General features: G+C 40.9%; 1 protein-coding gene across 1 annotated transcript; it reads right to left on the reverse strand.

Moving 5' to 3' along the window:
• Window positions 1–337: 337 nt before the first annotated feature.
• LOC129363338 (ras-related protein Rab-37-like) lies at window positions 338–18,391 on the reverse strand. The gene is made up of 9 exons (XM_055035385.1): window positions 17,681–18,391; window positions 14,903–15,013; window positions 11,479–11,520; window positions 9,321–9,387; window positions 9,135–9,187; window positions 8,699–8,764; window positions 6,595–6,651; window positions 6,432–6,508; window positions 338–2,696 (listed from the first exon to the last, which is right to left on the reverse strand). The coding sequence occupies exons 1-9, from the start codon at window positions 17,789–17,791 to the stop codon at window positions 2,591–2,593; spliced, it is 690 nt and encodes a 229-aa protein (XP_054891360.1). The 5' UTR covers window positions 17,792–18,391; the 3' UTR covers window positions 338–2,590.
• Window positions 18,392–19,943: the final 1,552 nt, after the last annotated feature.

The raw sequence follows: 19,943 nt of genomic DNA on the forward strand, positions 1-19,943 counted from the left end.
GTAACTTCAAAAACAGGAAAAAAGAAAACCAAAAGAGTAACACACAGTTAGCAAAATCACCACAATCAAAAAAAACATCATTTTAAATTATTTTCTGCTTGTTTACTATTAATTTCAGACTCAAAATTTCTATCATCTGTCCTGCGGTTGTAAATATTTCCTTATTGTGCACAGAGGAGAATTAAAGAGGGAGCTGCTGCCACACTGTGGCTCATTAACCTCAACGCACCCTGCTATTCAGGGGCGGACCCGGACTCCTGTTTCACCAACACACCCCTACACACACACACACACAAAGCGGCACAGACAAGACCGACTTCAATAAGGCAACATCACATACATTACAAAATATACTTTTTATATCTTTTGTACGATAACAAAGCACTTTAATGGCACTTTGTGATCACTGTGACACCTCCGAGGAGGGAGAGAACCAAACATTCATAATGAACAGAGTACAAAGTAATACAGAAGTGGTGCATCAACAAATACAGCTTGGCACAGCCTCGACAACAACATCCATCATTAGAAGAGACACAATAATGATTGGGGAGTTTGGGAATCTGTAGGAGTGTGGTTTTTATTATTATTATTCTTATTAGTCATATGAGGTGAAACTACAGCACCAGTAAGATGTTTGTATGCTCTAAGAAATCTATGAAAGTCCCAGTAAGCTTTCACTTTTAAGGATTTCTTTGAAGCTGTTCCTCCAGAATTGACTGACAGAACAACATGCAACTTAAGGTGGAATAGCTGAAGAATAAGTACAATTCATTTAAATTGATCGGTTTACTGACACTGACCCAGTTTTCAATCCCAGATGGTGAAATGTACAACCGAGTTGGGGTCAGGGGTCATTCCGGCCTCCTTTTCCCGCATCCAAACCCAGTTTTGCTGTGTGTTTGAGATCATTGTGCTGTTGGATCACAAGCTGTGCCCAAGTTTTAACCACATGATCCAAATTCATTAGGATGTTAATAAACAACCCAAGGAACATGGAGGCTTGAGGGCATCACTCCTCACGAGGCCTTTAGACTCTGGAGTGGACCAAGAAGGTGAACAACAAAACACAAAAACGTCAGTCTCAGTTTACTTGGAAATTGGCCCTATGGGGTTCCCGTACACTATGAATGCAACTAGGTTATCCAGTGAACAAAACGGAGGAAATTATATATGACTCAGCTATTTAAGTGATCCAAAACATTAACTCGGTCCTATGATGATGACCAGAAGAGATTTTGGACGAGCTAAAGTAAAACTTTTAACTATTTAAGTGGTGCAGGAAATAATTACGGAGGACGAACCCCAAACTCCTCAACTTTCCTTAAAAGTCAACAACTAGATGGTTCAATTTTGGTAACAGTTTGGTGTTCAAACAAGCCAATGATCCAACACTCACAATAAAACTGGGTTTTAAACAGATAAAGCTGGCTCTAATGAATGTTCTCAAATTACCTTCACCTAAGGAAGTGGCTCTACCTATTGAAAATGTTTGTGTCTCTATGTCGCGAGACACCAAACAGTACTGAACTGTACGTATTCTGATGAGAAAAGAAGACTTATGTTAAGCCAGATTTATACAGGAAGCTTATTTATGGCGCTTACGAATATTTAACCGCTAAAATCTGGATTTTCTGTCCATTTTCTAGAAGCCAATAACTTAATTAGTTCTTCCAAACTACAGGACAGCTTTCGTATTGAAAACTTACTGAAGTCTAAAATTTGACACTATCAAAATAAAGTCTTCTTTCGTGTTGAACGACCAATTCGACACCAAGTGAGTTGGAGAACGACACCGTACATTAAACTTCCAGTTCTTTTCTGAAAAATGATTGAAGTTTAATGTTGGAAAAGTGTCACACGTAGAAAAAGGACGTTCAAAAATATTGTTAAATGCCTAAATAAACGCGACATTAACATCCATGATGAGCGTATGTGAAGTTCTGACTGGATCGGTACATCTACAGCGTCTTGATATGAACGTGCAGACGGACACGAGGTTGGTAATTACCCTCAAAATATTGGCTTTATTCTACCTAACAGCAGTACAGATGAAAACAGATGGGGCCATTTAGCTACAACCTGACTGTGAGCTCTCGACTGAAGATGGAGACTGTAAGGCCAAAAGGATGGGGTTCAGTTCACACAGAGAAAATAAAACCAAATCAAATGCTATATCCACATCAACAGTCGCTTTGATGGCCCATGAAAACCTGCCGCTTGTCAAGGGAGTCCCTGCTGACGGGTATAGCATTTCAGATCGTTACTCCTGATTTGTACTCTGATACAACTGTCACCACAAAGACCACGAACGTTTCTACACATTACACAAACTATTTAAATTCACATTTCAGCAAAGGGATGGCAGTAAGTCCAGATTCGCTTCCACTCAGCCAAAAAGCTCTGCGCAGAAGAACATCCGCCTCTCGGGAGGGATTGTGGGGCGTATGGTTGCTTGGATTGGCTTTTCATAAGAGAGAGCTGACATTTCATCTTTATTCTTTTTTACCTTGACCCCATCTTCAATCCCACCCTTCCTCCCTCCCTCCTTTCTCTACCCTTTATCTCTCTGCGTGGCGTTCAGCTTCTGCTACCCGAGCCTGCAGCAGCCAGACTTGTGCTTCTGAGATTCGATGTAGTCGTGAAGCTTGAACTTGGGCTCATTTGGCAGCTGCGTTGCTCTGTGCTTCAGCTCCCTGACAGAGAAAAGGAGAGGGAGGGAGAGAGGCAGAGACAGGAAGTTAGAAGCAGAGGGGGTGGATGTGTGGGATGGAGCACAGACAGGGCGAACAAATCAAGAATATAAAAAAGAAGGAGGGAGAAAGAAAAGCAGAGGCATTGAGATTTGATCAAAATGCCTCTGGTGGAATATCATTTATCACATCTTGTTCTTCAAACTGACATCACATGGAGACGACACATCGCCTACATTTGAGCCCAAAGGTGGTTTTTAATGTCCAATAAACTCTGTCGAATCACAATCTAATGAAGCCCCACTGGAGACGAAGCTCTTGGTGTGGAATGATTCTCGTCTCCTATGCCAAACAAAACGCCGACACCAAACAACTCGGTTCAAAATGCAGACTGTACAACCGATCACTGTTGCAAGGAGAGGTGAAGTTAGCGCTCCTTAGACAGTATCTATGGTGACCAGTGGTTTGCAGAATCGGCTGGTATTTCTTCATTATAGACATTAGAAGTTATCCGTTTATTTCTCCTGTAAATGTACTAGGTGGTATTTTTTTCACTACTCTACCAAGGTTTCTTTTACATTTTAATTTCACTGTATAGTGAGAGAACCTTTTTTCACCTCATCCTCCAGTAACATGCAGATGAATCAAACATCTCTCAGCTGTAATAAAATGATGACTCATTGATTACTTTTATGGCCTTCAGTTGTGAACATAAACTAAAAACCAGACGCTACTTCTCGACTCCTTCATCTGAGACTCAGACACAAATAAACACCAAATTGCTGATACTGTTTGCATAATTAAAGACCAGAAAATATATTTGTGCATAAAAGCAAACAGGGTTTTCTGCTTTTGGTCTGTTAGGATTACCACAATTGCTTCAAATCTTTCAACAGTTTTGTCAAAGTCAGAAAGGTTCACTCGTTTGCATTGGGTAGAATTGCATTTGGATATATCTCCAAAGTGCTTTGCTGGAATTTTGACCCATTCCTCCAGTGTGAACTGGTGACAGATTCGTGCGTCGTATTTCCATACATACCTTTTCAGCCCTAAATTTTTCCCCTGGGAAAATATTGATATCAGGACTTTAAGATGGCCGCTCTAACATGTTATCCTTCTGCGAGTAATTTGCCAGCAGAGTTTTATTTATTGGCTGTCACTTCATCATTCTTGAGCGTTGGGGAGTGTGCCAGACACCAACACAACATGATACTGCCATTCCCCCGTATTTCACAGCTCTGCAGGCTTGCAAGCTCCTCTGAAGCTTCTTCCAGAAGGAGTTCATCGGGGGTTTTTTTCTTTGGTGTTCATGCTTGCACATAATTGTTTCAGCAGATGAGTGAGGCAACTTTAGGCATCTGAAAATTATGACAAAGGATGAACCAGAGCTGTGGTGGTTCAAATTTTGTTCCGATTTCTTTTATATTTCCCTGTAATGCCCAAAAATAAAAGGCTGTTCAGAGTGTTGCCTTAAAAACATCCAAAGCTGAGCTTCCAAGTGCTTAAAGATGGAGTGATCTCAAGTTTACACAAACCTCTGACTTACAGAAAAAGTAATTAATTGGGGATTTAGAAATATCGTAACACTAACTGACCTAAACCTCATTGTCACACAATAAAGAAAAAAATGGTTGTGTTTTTGTACCAGATATCTGGTTTAGACTGTATGTAGGTAGATTTTACAAGAGTAAACCATTTATAAAAATGAAAGATAGAAATAATATGTCCATACTTGCCTTGTGAGGTTTATTAGATACAGTCAAAAACAATATTCTCATACAGAGTATTGAACATGTCCCGTGGATGAGGAGGACTGGACTGCGCTGGTTTAAATCACATTTGACAGATTGCAGTTTTGTCTTGTTCTAGATAAATCTGATTCACCCAGCAGAGTAACAGTGTTGTGATGAAGCGTCTGCTCCTTACAGATTTCTTCTCTTTTAGATTTTTTTTGTCACACTCAGATGTAAAAAATGATCAAATAACCTTTTATTATCAGACAACAACAACCAGAGTAAATCTAAATTTTAGTTCTAAGATAACAAAGAGGAAATAGTTTTAAAATAAATAATTTAATAAATTTTCAAAATAAATATTATGAAAAAATATTAGTACATAATAAAAAAGCAAATATTAGTATTATATTAATGTTATAATTTTTAAAATAAGTAAATGATTTTAAAATCATTTTAACATTTTAAAATAATCTACAAAGAGGAAAACTGATCCAAACCAACATGACTTTATGCAAAAACATATTTGCCCTCTTGTCAATTAAGAAATTGCTTTGATTGATCGCATATTTGGAATGGTGAATTAAACGTTAAAAGAATCCAGAACAATATCTAAGCACTGCATATTCAACATGTTATCTTTGCTGATCTGCATTTTATTGCCAAGATTTAAATAATTTTTTCTAAATAAATAAATATTTCAAAACAAAGCGCCGTCTTTCTTAGCCATCTATATTGTTTGATGAATAAAAACCCCCCGCAATAAATCAAAATTTTTATTGGTCTGAATGACATTTCCAAACTGAACATGATGTTGTTATGCAGCAAGAGCGAACTGGCTTCGAAACGGAAAAGCGAAGAAAAAATGAGAAATTATTTCATGCCTTTCAGTTTGAAGGACATACACCCAAAGAATAGAAATGACACCATAAACGTCTGACACCAGGTGAGAGTCTCAAACACACACAATCCCGTTAATAGGAGAAACAGCGGCCGACGGCAAGTTAGCTAAGAACCATTACGCTGGATTAGACGATGCTGGAGTCAGACAGGGACGAGACGGCGTCCGCGCACGAAATGCAACAATGAGAATCCCCGCAAGGAACAGCGAGGTCAACTCAGAGAAGGTCAGCCGCGGGCACGAGCGAGATTAAAATACAAATCCCCTAATGCGGAACATGGTCGTCTGACCCACATGAAAAATGATTCTCCATCCATTTAACTTTCATTTTTCCATTATGTGCAGTGAAAGGTGCAAAATTTTTGTGCAATCTGTGGGCAGATTAACTTTGTGACCGCGGGTCATGATGTCGTTCGGAGCTAATGAGGCTTTTGAAGTGAGAAATGCTTCATCTGGTGATAATAAAACAATTTAAAGTCTCCTCAATGATATGCTTTTAATGGAGATTTTTTTATTAGTACTTTAAACAGGGAACCAGGCAGCTTGATTACCTAATCTCATATGATTTCAAGGTTTTATTTCTCATAAGGGTTTTCTGAAACCCCGACCAATTGACTAAATAAAAATAAAAACAAAAAAAATTATACATTTGTAGAACATTTAGCAGTAGATCAGCCATCAAGAAGATCAGATATATATATAATATAATATAGTGTGATGCATCTGACGTGTAGCTTGCAGTAGAAAAGCTCAAGAACAGTAGAAACATTTGATTGTTAAGCGTCTTATCTGAGACCGTTTCCAACTTTAAAAGCAGCCGAGTCCGCAAACGGTGATTCTAATCTCCGACTTAGACTTGGAGCCGCACCGCCTGAGTAAATCCTCTCACTTTTAGTTTTTGCCGTCATGATTTTTAATGCCTCAACTTCGGAAAGTTTTTTGTCACCACTTGATGGCAGCACAGCAAGCTGATTAAGAGAGGGGCGTAATCACTCTTTCAGCAATCACAGAACAAAGGAACAAAATGAGAAACGAGCAGATCTGCTCCTCGTCAGAAACGACACTTTAAACCCAAGACGTTTCTTGGTGGGATTTAGGACTTACTTTGCTATTGCGAGGAAAGCCAGCTCAACGTTGACCCCCGTCTTCGCACTGGTCTCCATGAACGGGACTCCATATTCCTAAAACGGGGAAAAAAAATCATGAGAAGAGCACCGACAGAGTGTTTTCCATGGGAATGTAAGAATTTAGAGGACATCTTCATTACCTTGGCCAGCTTCTCTCCTTCCTCTGTCTTCACCACCCTCTCTGCAGCCATGTCTGACTGTGTGTGAGAGAGAGAGAGAGAAACATGTCGGGGGGTCACAGATTCACCAGAAAATTAGCCACAGTGATGCACCGTCCTGTCAGCCCGCTTATCTGGCTGCAGGGCTGCCTGAGCCGCGGCTCCATCAGGAGTGATGGGATGTCAGCGGCTCCACCCCCAGCAGAAGAGCAGCGCTCGCACAGACCGACGCCGCCAGTCCTGCTGCTTTCAATCTGGGCTGCTGCTATGTGACACCCACGACCCTTTGATGAATCCTCTCTGAACCACCAGAGGGAGCTTTTTAGATAAATTAGCAATGACTGCTGGTTGGGAAGAGAATTTTTCATCTTTAAAGCGATTTTTTCCCCCCTCGCTCTGGGCCGAAGTTATCGCAGAGGTTTAAAGCAAAAGGGGAAAATGCTGAGGGGGCAAGTTATAGAGGCCGTTATGAAGTCATGTTTTTGCTTTTTTATCACACTTTAATGTGTGATGTCAGACAAAGATAACCTGCTTGGATTAAAGAAAGGAGTTTTGAAAACAATGATTGTATTTATTAAGGGGAAATGCCAACCCAAACTAACGTTGGCCTCTGTGATAAAGAAATTGTTTCGATGGTTGTGCCATCCTTCGATGGATTGACTTCCACCAAGTGTTTGTGAGAGTGGAGGAATCATAGCCCACATCTCTTGGCAGAACTGATTTCAATCGTCCACATCTTGAGCATCAGCATTTTGCTTAAGGTCCCACCTCAACGTTTCTATCAGATTCACATCCAGACTTTGACTAGACCACTCCAAACCTTTCTCTTCGGAGGCAATGAAAAGGTTATGGGTTTGATTCCAGTTTCCTCCTCGCTACCATATCCTAAGTTCCCAACTGATCTGTGTCCTGTGTCTAAGCGTGAGTGAATAAAGCACTTTGAGTTGTTAGCATAAACAGAAAAGCATCTTATGAATTTAATCCATTCTCTGTTGAGGTCTCTTAAACAATTCGGTGGACTTGTTGATGTGTTTTGGATGATTGTCTTGCGATATAAACCAAGAAGCTTTGCTGAAAAACTTGTCCTTTCTGGTTCTGACAGCAACAGAACCAGAACCTCACAATGCCTCCATCGTACTTCACGATCAAAATGACTCTGTTAATATGAAAAGGTGCGTTTGTTTTACGTCTGGAGTTTTGGGACGCAAACCGTCCAAAAACATCCACTTTTCTCTCTCCTTGAATACTTTCTAGAAAATCTTGGGAAACATCAGGAAGTTTATAGCAACTAAATATTTGATGTTCACCTTTGAATGCAGATTTTTGCTCAGTCTGTTGTTGCTGACCCATGAACTCTGACCTTACCTGGGGCAGGTGACGCCTGCAGTGCCATGGGTCGTTGCTGTGGATTCTTTAGCCACTCCCTTGATGAGTCGTCGATCCGTCATGGAGTAATTTTGGAAAAGCGGCTTCACCACTGGGAGATGATTTGGTTCCATTTATATGTAACAAACCGAAACCTTGAAAATGGCTTATTGACCCTTTGTTGATTTCTGTTAAATTATTACTCATTTGATCTTAAATGTCTTTATATTGGGGCATGGTGTGTCGCTCTGAGAGTCATCAGACATGAGTCTGATGAGTGAAAATGAACCAAAGAAATGTGTCTGATCACAGCCAATGATATAATAAAGGAAGCAAGTACGTTTTCACAAAGGGCAAAGTATTAATGGTTCGCTTTAATCCCTTAACAAATGAAATTATCCTTGAATATAGTTTTTGATCATTTTTTGTCTGATGTAAACCCGTGTGTTATGAAATGCTTTGTCACAGAGCTGTATTATTGAGAACATTTTCCATGTTTCCCCATGTTTGTGTTGGAATAAGCAAACCACAGTTTGCCTTTATGCATTCATGTCACACTGGAAATATTTTCCACCTTTTAAGGCGTTCACATGTCTGCCTGAATGTGATAAGAGTGTGTTAAAACTGAGCTAAAGAAACCAGTATCCTTCCCATTGTCTAGAAAACACACGCAAAAAAAAAAAAAAAAAAAAAAAAAAAAAGAAAACGAAGCTTTGCTCACCTTGTTGCCGAGCAACATGATGACCACATCCTTCTGGGCATAGTCGAATATTTCAGTCAACCAAGCCTTCGAAAGTACAGAAAGAAAAGGAGATGTAACCAAAACAAACAGGGACCACTTGAAGAATACGCTTTCTTCTTCTTCTCCTCCGGAGCTGTGTTGCGTCGTGAGCTCGCTCTTATCAATCATGCCGACACTGAGTCATTCTTATCCTTGAGCGCTTTTATTGCTTTTCATTACTGAAACTGGGGAGCATGTAGCCAGGCAGACGACAGCGTCGTGTCATTTCTAAATAGGTCTGAGAGGAGAAGTTACAGGCCCAGGTGAGGAGAGATGGAATCGTTCAGCTTGAGATTTAGGAGCAGGAGGAAAAAAATAAAAAATAAGAACAGAGAGGGAAGGATGATAAGGAAAGAAGGTGGAAGGGGCGTCTTACCCTGATGTTATCAAAAGATGGCTTGTTGGTGATATCGTAAAGTAGAAGTAACGCTGCAAAAGATGAGAACAGCAGATTTTACCGTCAGCGCAGGCCTTCATTCATGCGTGAATTTCGGCTGCTCCATCACCGACACGCACACACACACTCTGCATGGAGAAGTGAAATATAAACAGCAAAGGTTACCCTGGGCATCTCTGTAGTAGGCGTGCGTTACGCTGCGGAATCTCTCCTGACCAGCTGTGTCCCAGATCTGCAGAACAAGCGGCACAATTACACAGCGTCCGACACGGAAAGACCTCCCAGCTAATCCCAACCAGCCCACGGACGAAGCAGCACCATGGAATATTAATGAACTACAAACACAGTACAAAGACAGCACGGATTATAGTCTGAGGATATTGTTTTTTACTAAATATAATCTGACCTGCAGACTGCTGAATAAAAATACCACATAAAGGGTTTCTTAACTTTGGCGTAGTGCTTAGCAGAAGTTTTTATGCCCCTTGATTTTTTTTTTTTTTAAATCATTACCACAAGCCTCAGCAGTCTTTGTGTTTGGAAAGATTCTCAATTACATTTCAGTCTGAACTTTGACTAGACCATTTCAAAAGTAGAATATTCTTTGATTTAAACCATCTGACGACTGCTGGAACATAAAACATGTAACTCCCTAATAGTTTGTCATTTCTAATATCTGAAGTTTTACCTGTAGATGTATTTTCTTTTCACCATCTAATATTTTTTGCTTATTTCCCATGTATTCAAGTGTATGGGAAAAAAGCATATTCCACTAAATAACATCATTTAAGGTGAAACTGAACTTGAACGTAAAAGCACGCACAAATGTTGCAATACGTCAAATATGTCTGAAAAAGAAAACGGGATTTTCTGCCAAGTTAATAATTACTTTCAAACTAAAGAATTGATTTCTAAAAATTTAATTTGTGAGATTCCGCAATGAAAGATAATTTGTTTTATGGTTTGTAGATCAAAAGTAAACTTCATCCTGAAATATTAATTCAGTCTGAATGTTTCAGTAAGAGGAATTCTAGCTGACTAATCCAAATAAAATAAACATTTATTTAATTTATTCCTTAATCTGTTTGAGAATAGCCACCAAGGCTGCCTGACAGTAAACAAAACAAAACGCAACTTGAAATGTTCAAACCGCAGCAAGATAAAATATTTAGTAAAAATAAATAGTTTAGCAGATTAAACTCTAAAACTTTGGTTGGAAATTGAACAAATGAACAAAAGTGACTGTACTGCAGTGATTCATGCATTTTTTGAATCTTCCTCAATGACCCGACCAAGAGATTTTCACAAAGATTAGTGTTAGTGTTTCATAAAGCGGAAGAAATTATAAAACTACTCAAAAAGAAGTTTAAGAAATACCACTGTTTCAAATATAACTTTGAAACATGGTGCCCTTCCTCTTCATTTGACAGACAAGATGAAATGCAGCTTTCATAAAATTAACATGATCTCAGACTTAAAATGTCAGACATTTTATTCTAGCTTTATTTTTTAAAAACAACATTTTAATAGATATCTTTTCTTTTTTTTTTTTTACCTAAACCACAGCTGTTATTAATACCAATACCATTATTTAATGGTAAAATGAATGTATCTAAAGTATTTAAAGTTTTCCAAAATAAACTTTACATTGTACATTAAGCATTAGTGATTTATCACTTCTAGTTTCACTTCGGTATGAATAAAGAGAAACTACAGAGGCCTTTTTTTTTAATTTCTTCAAAATGGGAAATAGAAGAGAACATTCCATTCAAATGATCAAATTACTCACAGGAAAGGAAATTCAGCCTCATTAGAAATTAAAAAGTCAAAGAAAATCTGCGATAAAGAATGAATGAGGAAAATGCCTTTCTGCTAAAATGTGAAGGATTATTTTCATTACATTCTGCTTCCCTGTCCGTCTAAATGATAACACAGGCTTCTTAAGTCTCACTTCCCTTTTGTTCTGCTAAATTTACTGTCAGAATCTATTTATTACCACGCAGAGCAGATACTATGTCATGTGAAAAACGTGTGGAAGAGAAACTGATGATTTTCAGGAGCTACTGAAGGGAGTCTAATTTTGTCACCTCCCACTCAGTGTTGAATGAACGGGTCATGATGAAAAGGGGGGGAGAGTATGCGCCTTGGGTGGAATGGATTAAAAATGGCAGCCGGGCGAACGAGTCTAAAGCACATTTCACCCCGAACTGTTTATTTAGCTCCTGAAACACCTACTGGATGAGTGTTCAGCTTAGGTCACAAATCTATCAGTAAGATGATCTGATAGGAACTGAAAGGTGCAAAAGGATAACAGCGCTCTCACCTGCAGCTTGACTTTCAGGTTGTCAACATCCACCACTTTATTCTGCGGAAACAGGAGGGAGCGGGAGTGAAAGACAATCCGGCATATGTGTGAAAAATGGCACGGAAGCGGCTGACGGGCAGTCACGGCGGGCTAAAAAAGCACAGCGATTCAGCGTGAGGTAGGAGAGACAAGGCAGCTAAAAGTGGCTTTGAATACTGGCAGAGAAAGTAATTTGCAACACCCACACAATAACAAGGTCCCAGGATTAGACTTAATTACAGCAGAGTGAGAAAGGCGGCTGGCAGCATAACAATGGACTCCCCCGTTAATTTCCTGCAGCCCTGTAGGGGTGCCCTCTGATTTCCTGCTGACCCAGGGCAAGTCTGGAAAAGTGTACGACGGCCAAACTGTTGCGGACAGGTGCTTTGAGGAGAGCGGGGATATTCTTAAGCTTGAGGATCTTGTATTATTGTATAGAACCATGGAAATGTTTCACACCCCTTGTGATTTTTCAGGTTTTGTTTAATCACAAACACAAACCTCGATGCATTCTGTTGAGGTTTTATAGACTGGACCAGCCTGTGGTTTTCACTGTTGCTAATACAAGTTGTACAAAACAGTATGGACTTTGACTAGGCCACATGATCTGGATGGTGAACTTCTGTCCCAGCCTCAAATCTTTTAAAGCATCTAAAAATGTTATTTTTCCAAGATCTTCCTGTATTTCACTTTAAACATCTTTCCAGTCACCAGTTTCACTGCAGACATGACAAATGGCCGCCGTGATGGTAGCTTTCTGTCACATGTAGTTTTGGATGTAGGCAAACAGGCCCCAAATCTGGGTGTAGTGATGCACTCAGACATGAACGTTCAGAGACATATAAAGACAGTTACAAAGTCAGCCTTTTAAGTGTCTTTATGTGAAAGGACACATTAAAGGACTAATGTCCCAACAGGATCTAGAGAAACTAAACCACATATTTATCTTTAGTAGCATTGATTATTGCAACAGTGTCTTTGCGGGTGTGTATACAGATACAGCTGAACCAGAACGCTGCTGCTCGGGTTCTGACTAAAACTAGGAAGATAGAGCACATCAGGTGGATTCTAAAGTCCTTAGACTTTAAAATACTTCTGTTAGTTCATAAATCACTGAACGGCTTAGAACCAAAGTACATTATAGACCGGGAGTCACTGTGTCAGCATTTCAGACAACGCTGGTTTTCTGGTTAAGTCTACTCTGCTTCCCCTTTACCAGAATCAAACACGGTAAAGCAGCATTTAGTTTCTATGCCACAAATCTCCTATAAACGTCCAATAAACCTCCAAAAATGATAACGCACCAATTCATTTAAATCAAGATTAAAATCCCACCAGATTAGACTCGCCTGATTAATAACTAGAGCATCAAAAACGTTTCCGTCTTTCCACCTGCCATCGTTCTCCCTTACTCTTTTTCTTGTTTTATTTTCCTCCTAATCACATGAAGCACCTTGTGGCTGAAAACGTGTCATACAAAACCAAACTTCCTTTCCTGCATCTCCTCTAGAGTTATCAAGTGTGGCGCTCCAATCAAGTGTGGATTGCTGTATTTGTCTTTTTGCCTAACTCCTTTCACATTTGTTCAAAGCTTGCGATGTCGCTTTGTAACCCGGCTCTTCTTTAACTTTCTCCCTGACCTGCCTGCTGTGCTCCTTGGTCTTCCTGATGTTGTTTGTTCTCTGCTGTTCTCTAACAAACCCCCGAGGTCTTCAACGAACAGCTGCATCCTTTTACTAATTACATTACTTCTGATTGCATCGCTTTGAACTGGATTTCGTTTAGCTATCTCAGATTAAAACAGGTTTTAGTGATTTTTATGTGCGACAATTTAAAAAAAAACAAAACATCACAATCAGATTTTAACTGGTGTTGGGTTACCGCAGAAAATCTCGTGAAAAAAAGTGATATAGCTCACGGGTGTGAATTCTTTGTGCGGCGCTGTAAACACACCACGGTTTAGATGCAAACGCTCTGCGCTTTCTCTCAGTCGTCATGACCTCCTGCTACAGTCATGAAACCGGCTGCAGCCAAGAAGCAAAGCAAAAACCACAACAGAAAAAATTATTGCTTACAAGGAGGAAGTGAGGCAAGAAAAATGCACTTCCTGGAGCACCTTATCAGTGACAGGTCATGACTAACAGCCCACAGAAAAAAACCAAAAAAAACCAAACATCCACTTGCTCAACAAGGAACCGCAGCAACAAACTTCCTCAATGACAACGTCGAGCCTAAGTGTGAGCGCCACCACCAGCTGAAGCCTCAGCCTTGGCAGCGGGAACGCAGTTCAACCCTTGCATTAGTTGCCATGGGTTTCCTTTTTTTTCCCCCCTCTTCCTCCCCCAAATTATGACGTGAGAGCAGCCTGCATGCTGAGAAACTGCTACAAGGAAGCGGGCCTAAAATAGACCGGCATGTAAAAGCTGCCAGCCTTGCCTGCCTAACCATGCAAAGAGGACATCCTCAACATATTGACTCAACTGTTTATCTCAAATTGCTTTGTTACCAAGCGGCTTCAGAGCCCTGCTTGTGAACGAGCATGGAGACAGAAAGGTAATTACGCCCTCAGCCACTTTTTTCTCAATGAACGGTGTCGAATAATTATGGTTTTTAATGAATGTAAGCCAGCATCTTTTCCCTCCTCGTCGTCGGAGCGTTTCAGCGGAAACTTGTTGCTTTTGTACAAGCAAAAGTGACATTTTGAGGCATTAAACAGAAAAAAAAGTCAGACACGGACAATGTTCTTTTGTGTCAGCTGAGAGACTAAGCGTCACTTTGGCTAATGCAACACACTTTCCTCTCAGACCGAACACCCCTATACTCGACTTGCCATCATTGCACATGTTTTTCTTTGACAGGAGGCGAAGGAAAGCTTGAGGCCCAGGCGCCTATTTGTCCCCCCCCACTCTTGCACAGACGAGGATGATGCACAGTAGTCATTTGCTTGAAATCCACCACCAGCCGCTGCCTTTGTTCGTATGTGTGGCGTGTCTCTTTGTGCAACAGATGCGTGTGACGAGGTAGGAGCTCAACCGACAGCAGGGTGACTCCTCCAGGGGCCAAGCTGAGCCACGGCCAATCTTTCCAGGAGACAGAGACGTGGGCAGGCATCTGCCAAGACATTTACGAAGCCGTCCAAAGCTCCTAGCAGCACAAGTGGTCTGTGAACTTGACTGATTGGCGAGAGGATTTGTACATTTGGTGCTATCGTCGCAGAGTGACGAAGCATTCCGCATGAAAACAGGCGCTAATTGGGCCGATGGCACTCTTGCCAGGGGATCACTTTTTGTTTTTGTTGATTTTATTAAAGAAAGAAAAATTACCTCATTAAACTTAAAGGTGGAAGCACACACACACAAAAATAACGAGATGGTTCACACAAGTCAGATGTATCGTTTCTCACCCTGAAGTCTATTCCAACGGTGGCTATAAAGTTTCCTCCCAGAAACGCCCCGTCTTTAAAGCGCACCAAGACGCACGTCTTCCCCACCGCAGAGTCTCCGAGCAGCATCACCTAGAGACACCCCGCCAGCAGAGGAGAAGGGTCACAGGTCACATCTGGTCAGTGGAATAAATGTTAGGACACCAGGTTCACATTATCTAAACAGAATCTGAAGCAACTGTGTGGGAAAAAAAAACCCTAAATTGCACAAGTTGGTTTATAACGTCTGGGAGCAGGCATGGGTCAGTTACTGCGATCAAATTATATCAGTGCCTTAAGTAGAGATGCACCGATCTATAGACCGAAGTTTGAAATCAATCAAGTTTTTCTTACACAGCTCTGAAAGGTTAAGATTAAATAGTGAAGAATTTGGATCCTCCCCCCCCCTAGCTATTAAATAAATCCAAACAAAAAACTCACTAATTTTGGTGGAGATGCAATGATCAATCACTCAGATCCATCAGCCAACAGCATGCACTTTGATGCAAGCTTAATAAATAAAATCCGATAACGCTCAGGAACCTGCACTTTGAGGCATTGTTATTCCTTTAGTCAGATTAAAGCTCTTATAAAGAACATAAAGCGGCATTCGAGTACAATAACCCCAGAAAAAATGGTCTGAATCAGCAGGTTTGACCCTAATATTTATCAGATCTTTAAAAAACTTTAAAAATGGGCATCAAAGAGCGTGCTGAGATGAGGTCTGAATAGTGGGAGTTTTTTTTTGGTTGGTGTATTTAACAAGAAAAAAAATATTTTCATTAGTTAGCCTAGTAGCTCAGCAAACTGGCAAGATTTCATCTGTGGTTAATTGATTGGTGCCAAGCAAAAATATCTGTACTTTCAGATAGAAATCAAGAAGACATAGCAACTTTCTAAAATATCCTCTTTCATCCCTTAAAGTTCTTAGAATAAAATACATAGTTTTTGGCCAATAAGGCCATTACAGAAAATAAGGCCATTTTCATCATGTTTTATGATAAAAAGTAACCAGCTGCGCGTCCATTCATCAGTCAGCTGCAAGCTACATGTGCAGATAGCTCGACTAATTAACCATTTTAAACAGGAATTAAATTTCAAGAACTTTAATGCTGATGATACCCACAGCTCAACTAATATTAACATCCATGTTCAAATATCTTTGTAGTAAACAACGTGAACATTTTTATAGTTTACAATCACAAGATAACATCAGTCATGCAGCAATCAATTAGTGAAAAGGTGGAGCAAATACTTCTGAAATATATCTCTGTATTTGAGCCACAGATTTGCCTGAGTGTGGATGACATATTGATATAAAAATGTCTGATCTGAATAATTTTATTTTGGTTCTGATTGAATGGGCTTCCCTGTCCCTGCTGAGGAAAAAGCTTTCCACAGGATGATTCTGCCACCACTGAGCTTCACTGGATGGGTGGTGTGTTCAGGGTGACGTCCTCCACACACAGCATTTTGGATGGAGAAAATGACAACATCCTTTAACATGTTTGTTGTGTCGATCTGAAAGGGGAATTCTTATGACTTTCTAGCAAGAACTACATTGATTATGCCTCTTTTGCACTGAAGTGAGCCGTGAAGTGCGGATCTCTGTAGCTTCCTCAAAGTTACCATGACATCTCTGGGTAAGAAGCCATATATGTCCTGATGCCAATTTGAAACCCGGCTAATTCTTTCTAACAGTGCCTGCCTGGTTTTGCACACGTCGGTGGTTTTAGCTCAACGCGAATTTCCAAAGCTTTGGACATTCTGCTTTCCAAAGCAGAAATTCCTGTAGGCGGCCAAACATGTTTGTTAGATCTACTCGACAACAAGATCTAACAAACATGTTGGACCCCTTGGAGCAAGATAGCTACTACAAAACAAGTTCATGCAGCGTTTACATGTCAAATTTTACATTTAAGGTATCGCAAATTTTGCTTTTGCGCAATTATCATACATGTGTCAGACTAAGAAAGAAATACTTTTGTAAACTTGACTTGATTGAGAATTCTAGTACTCTCGGGCTCCCCCTGTCGGTGTGGAGGGCAGCTGTTCTGTTTGTTAATGCCTCAGCAGCAAAAATAAGTCCTTTTCAGACCATTTTTGCTTCTGTAATTTTTGAGTGAAAAATCAAATAAAAATCAATCAACACGTAAATGTCACAACGAACACGTTGTGTTATTTCAGCAGCATTAGGAAGAAAGCTTTGTTTGTTTGTTTGTTTTTTTTTAACTCTTTGCAATACATATTTTTAAAAATATTTGTGTGATTGTGCAGTGAGAATCTAACACCGATCCATGCCCACAAACTGCCCGCTTTCTAATAAATAATTAGAGAAAATGATGGTATAGCATGCATCTCTCAAAAAACAAAACAAAAACCAACTAATCAACAATAATTGCAACAGCAGGATGAGCCATTATGCAATCATTTCAGTTACATTTGATTAAAATATCACACGTCAGATGAGAGATGCAGAAAGAGATCTCCCACTTGTCTGCTCGAGTCTCCAAGCAAATATCCAGGAGAGAAGCAACAAGTACACCCTTGGAAAATATTTGAATCAGTAAGATTTCCCAACCATCTGCTGGCTGACTTAGTGTTAACGAAGGCAATGATGACAAAAGGGAAACCAATCAGCTGGTAGTTTAAGGTCCCCAGGACTAGCGCACATTCTCCTAAAGCCTGTTTTATTGCGGCGTCAACACCCAGAAAAAAACCCATGCAGAGAAACGACACACTTAAAACGGAAATACGCACCTTGAAGGCAACATCGTAGTACTCGTTAATAGAGGCGCATCTCTCCAACACATATTTTGACGTGCCGTTTTTAGCTTGCTTGTCCGTCAACGACGTCTTTCGCGTGGACATGGCACTTAACCGAGGAGAGCCGGAGCGGCGGCTCCTGTACCTCCGAGACGCGTCCGAGGAAGAGGAAGAGGCGCGCGGTGTCAGAGAGCGATCAGTCCCGGGCTGCGCCGACCTCCGGCCCCTCTGCTCGCATAGTAATGTACAGCACGGACACTTCCTGCAGGGGCGGCGAGATGGGAGAAGAGGAGAAGCGGGGAGAAGGTCACACCTGAACTGTGTCGGGGGCGCACGGCGGAGAAACTTGCGCGGCGGGCGAGCTGAGGCGGCGGCGCGTCTGCATCCAGCAGTCGAGAGCGCGGTAATGACAAGCAGGCGGAAACATTTCTCTGCTTTGGCGAAGCGGCGCGGCGCGGCGCATCCTGGCGTGGGCAGATAATTAGAGCTGTGGCCACAGATGCACTGAAGGACGTCGACGGGTTCGCTTATTTGCGCCGCGTCTCTCTCCCTCTCCCTCCTTTCTTTTCGTTATTGTTGACGCGGAGTTGAGGACGAGAGAGGGGTCAGATTCATCCGACCTGCTACAGGTGGAAAGGTCACAGGGTCACACAACCACCAGAGGGGACGCAGGAAGAGGAGGTGAGAGTTTAACAGCTCAGAGCGCGTGTCTGACCCCCACGGAGCATTTCACTGACTGGACGAGAAAATCTCCTGCCATCAAGTGACTCTCATCTGGACTTCTACCTTTTTTTTTTGGGTCACAGCAGGCAGATGACCGATTACCCCACCTCTTCACTTCACACACATCTGAAATGGTCTCACAGACTCAATTTCCTCAAAGAAGCCCGTGAATGAATCTTTTTTTTTTTTTTTCATGCAGTGTTTGTCTCCCCCTATGGGCGCAATCAGACACCCCGCTGTCCCTTTCTCCTTTTGTGTTAATGACACAGGAGCAGAGATCATTAAAGTTACATAACTAGCATGTATGTGAGCCCCTGACGCCCTGCACGGTCTGAGCCGGCCCCAGGGATAAGCAGAATATGCGGCTGAAAGTCAAGAGCTAAAGTTTCGCAGTCATGTCAGGAAACCAGAGGCTACTTCTCCTGCCTCCACACAACCAAACATCAACCTGATGAAGTCAGAACATTAATGAAAGGACGAAGAGTTCAAGAGCATAGGGGCTTTGTCCAATTTTAGTCTTAGTTCTTGATTGTGGTCCAAACCCTGATGAGTCAACCTCAAAGTCATACAAGTTGAAAAACGTGACAGCTCTTCACCAAACGGAGGCTTCAAAAATGTACATTTTGTTAATTTTGTGCTGAAAACCAGAGCAGAGAAATAATAATAAAACAAAAGAAACAAAAGGACTGGGAGCTGCGTCAGATGTGCAGAATAACCAAAAGCTGCATTTAAACATCTGAACAAGAAAACGTCATTCGAGGCCCTGAGGAGAGCTGGCGAGATCTTTAAAATATGTAGGAACCTGCTTAAGTCACTGAGCAGTTAATTACTAAAATTTATGCTGCACTAAAATGAAATATGATTTACATCGGTAATGACTTGATCTCCTGACACTTGAAATATCGTTTCCTTTCAAATATTGCGTCCTTCCTTTGTAATTTCAACACCTGAAATTGGGATGGCGATTATAATTTTATATACCAGAGAGTAACGCAGATTTTACATTACATGCTCATACATTTTCATTGCACATTCTGTAAAAAAATACTAACAAAACACTTAATAGAAAAAAAAGTTCTCTTCAACTTTAAGGGCAGTTGCCCAGGGCGGTACTCGAAGAGGGAGGCGCTATTCAAGCAAGAACCACTGCTGTATAAAGTCCACCAAACTGGAGAAAAAAGAGCAAACATGGAGACAGAAAAGGTCTGAAATGTTAAAGATGAGAAGAGTTTTGAAGCAGAGAAAAGCGGGAATCAGCCATGGATGAGTGTTTTTTTTTTTTTTTGACTGTGCTGTGAATCAAAAATGACACCTGATGGCTTCACAATAAATGTGATCAAACTCTTCTTCGCCAGCTCTGACTCTAAATCCAACTGGATTAAACACATCAAAGTGTCTTAATTCCCACAACCCCGCCCCTCTTTCTCTTTCTCTGCCAGACAGTTTTTTTTTCCTCACAAACCTTGAATCGCGCACGCTCTTACTGTAAATGCATAAACATATGCTAATACAAAATGGCAAACCAATTTCACAG

The sequence above is a fragment of the Poeciliopsis prolifica genome, unplaced genomic scaffold (genome assembly GCF_027474105.1).
Source record: "Poeciliopsis prolifica strain line A6 unplaced genomic scaffold, Auburn_PproV2 SCAFFOLD010, whole genome shotgun sequence".
In the NCBI taxonomy this organism is placed as follows: domain Eukaryota; kingdom Metazoa; phylum Chordata; class Actinopteri; order Cyprinodontiformes; family Poeciliidae; genus Poeciliopsis; species Poeciliopsis prolifica.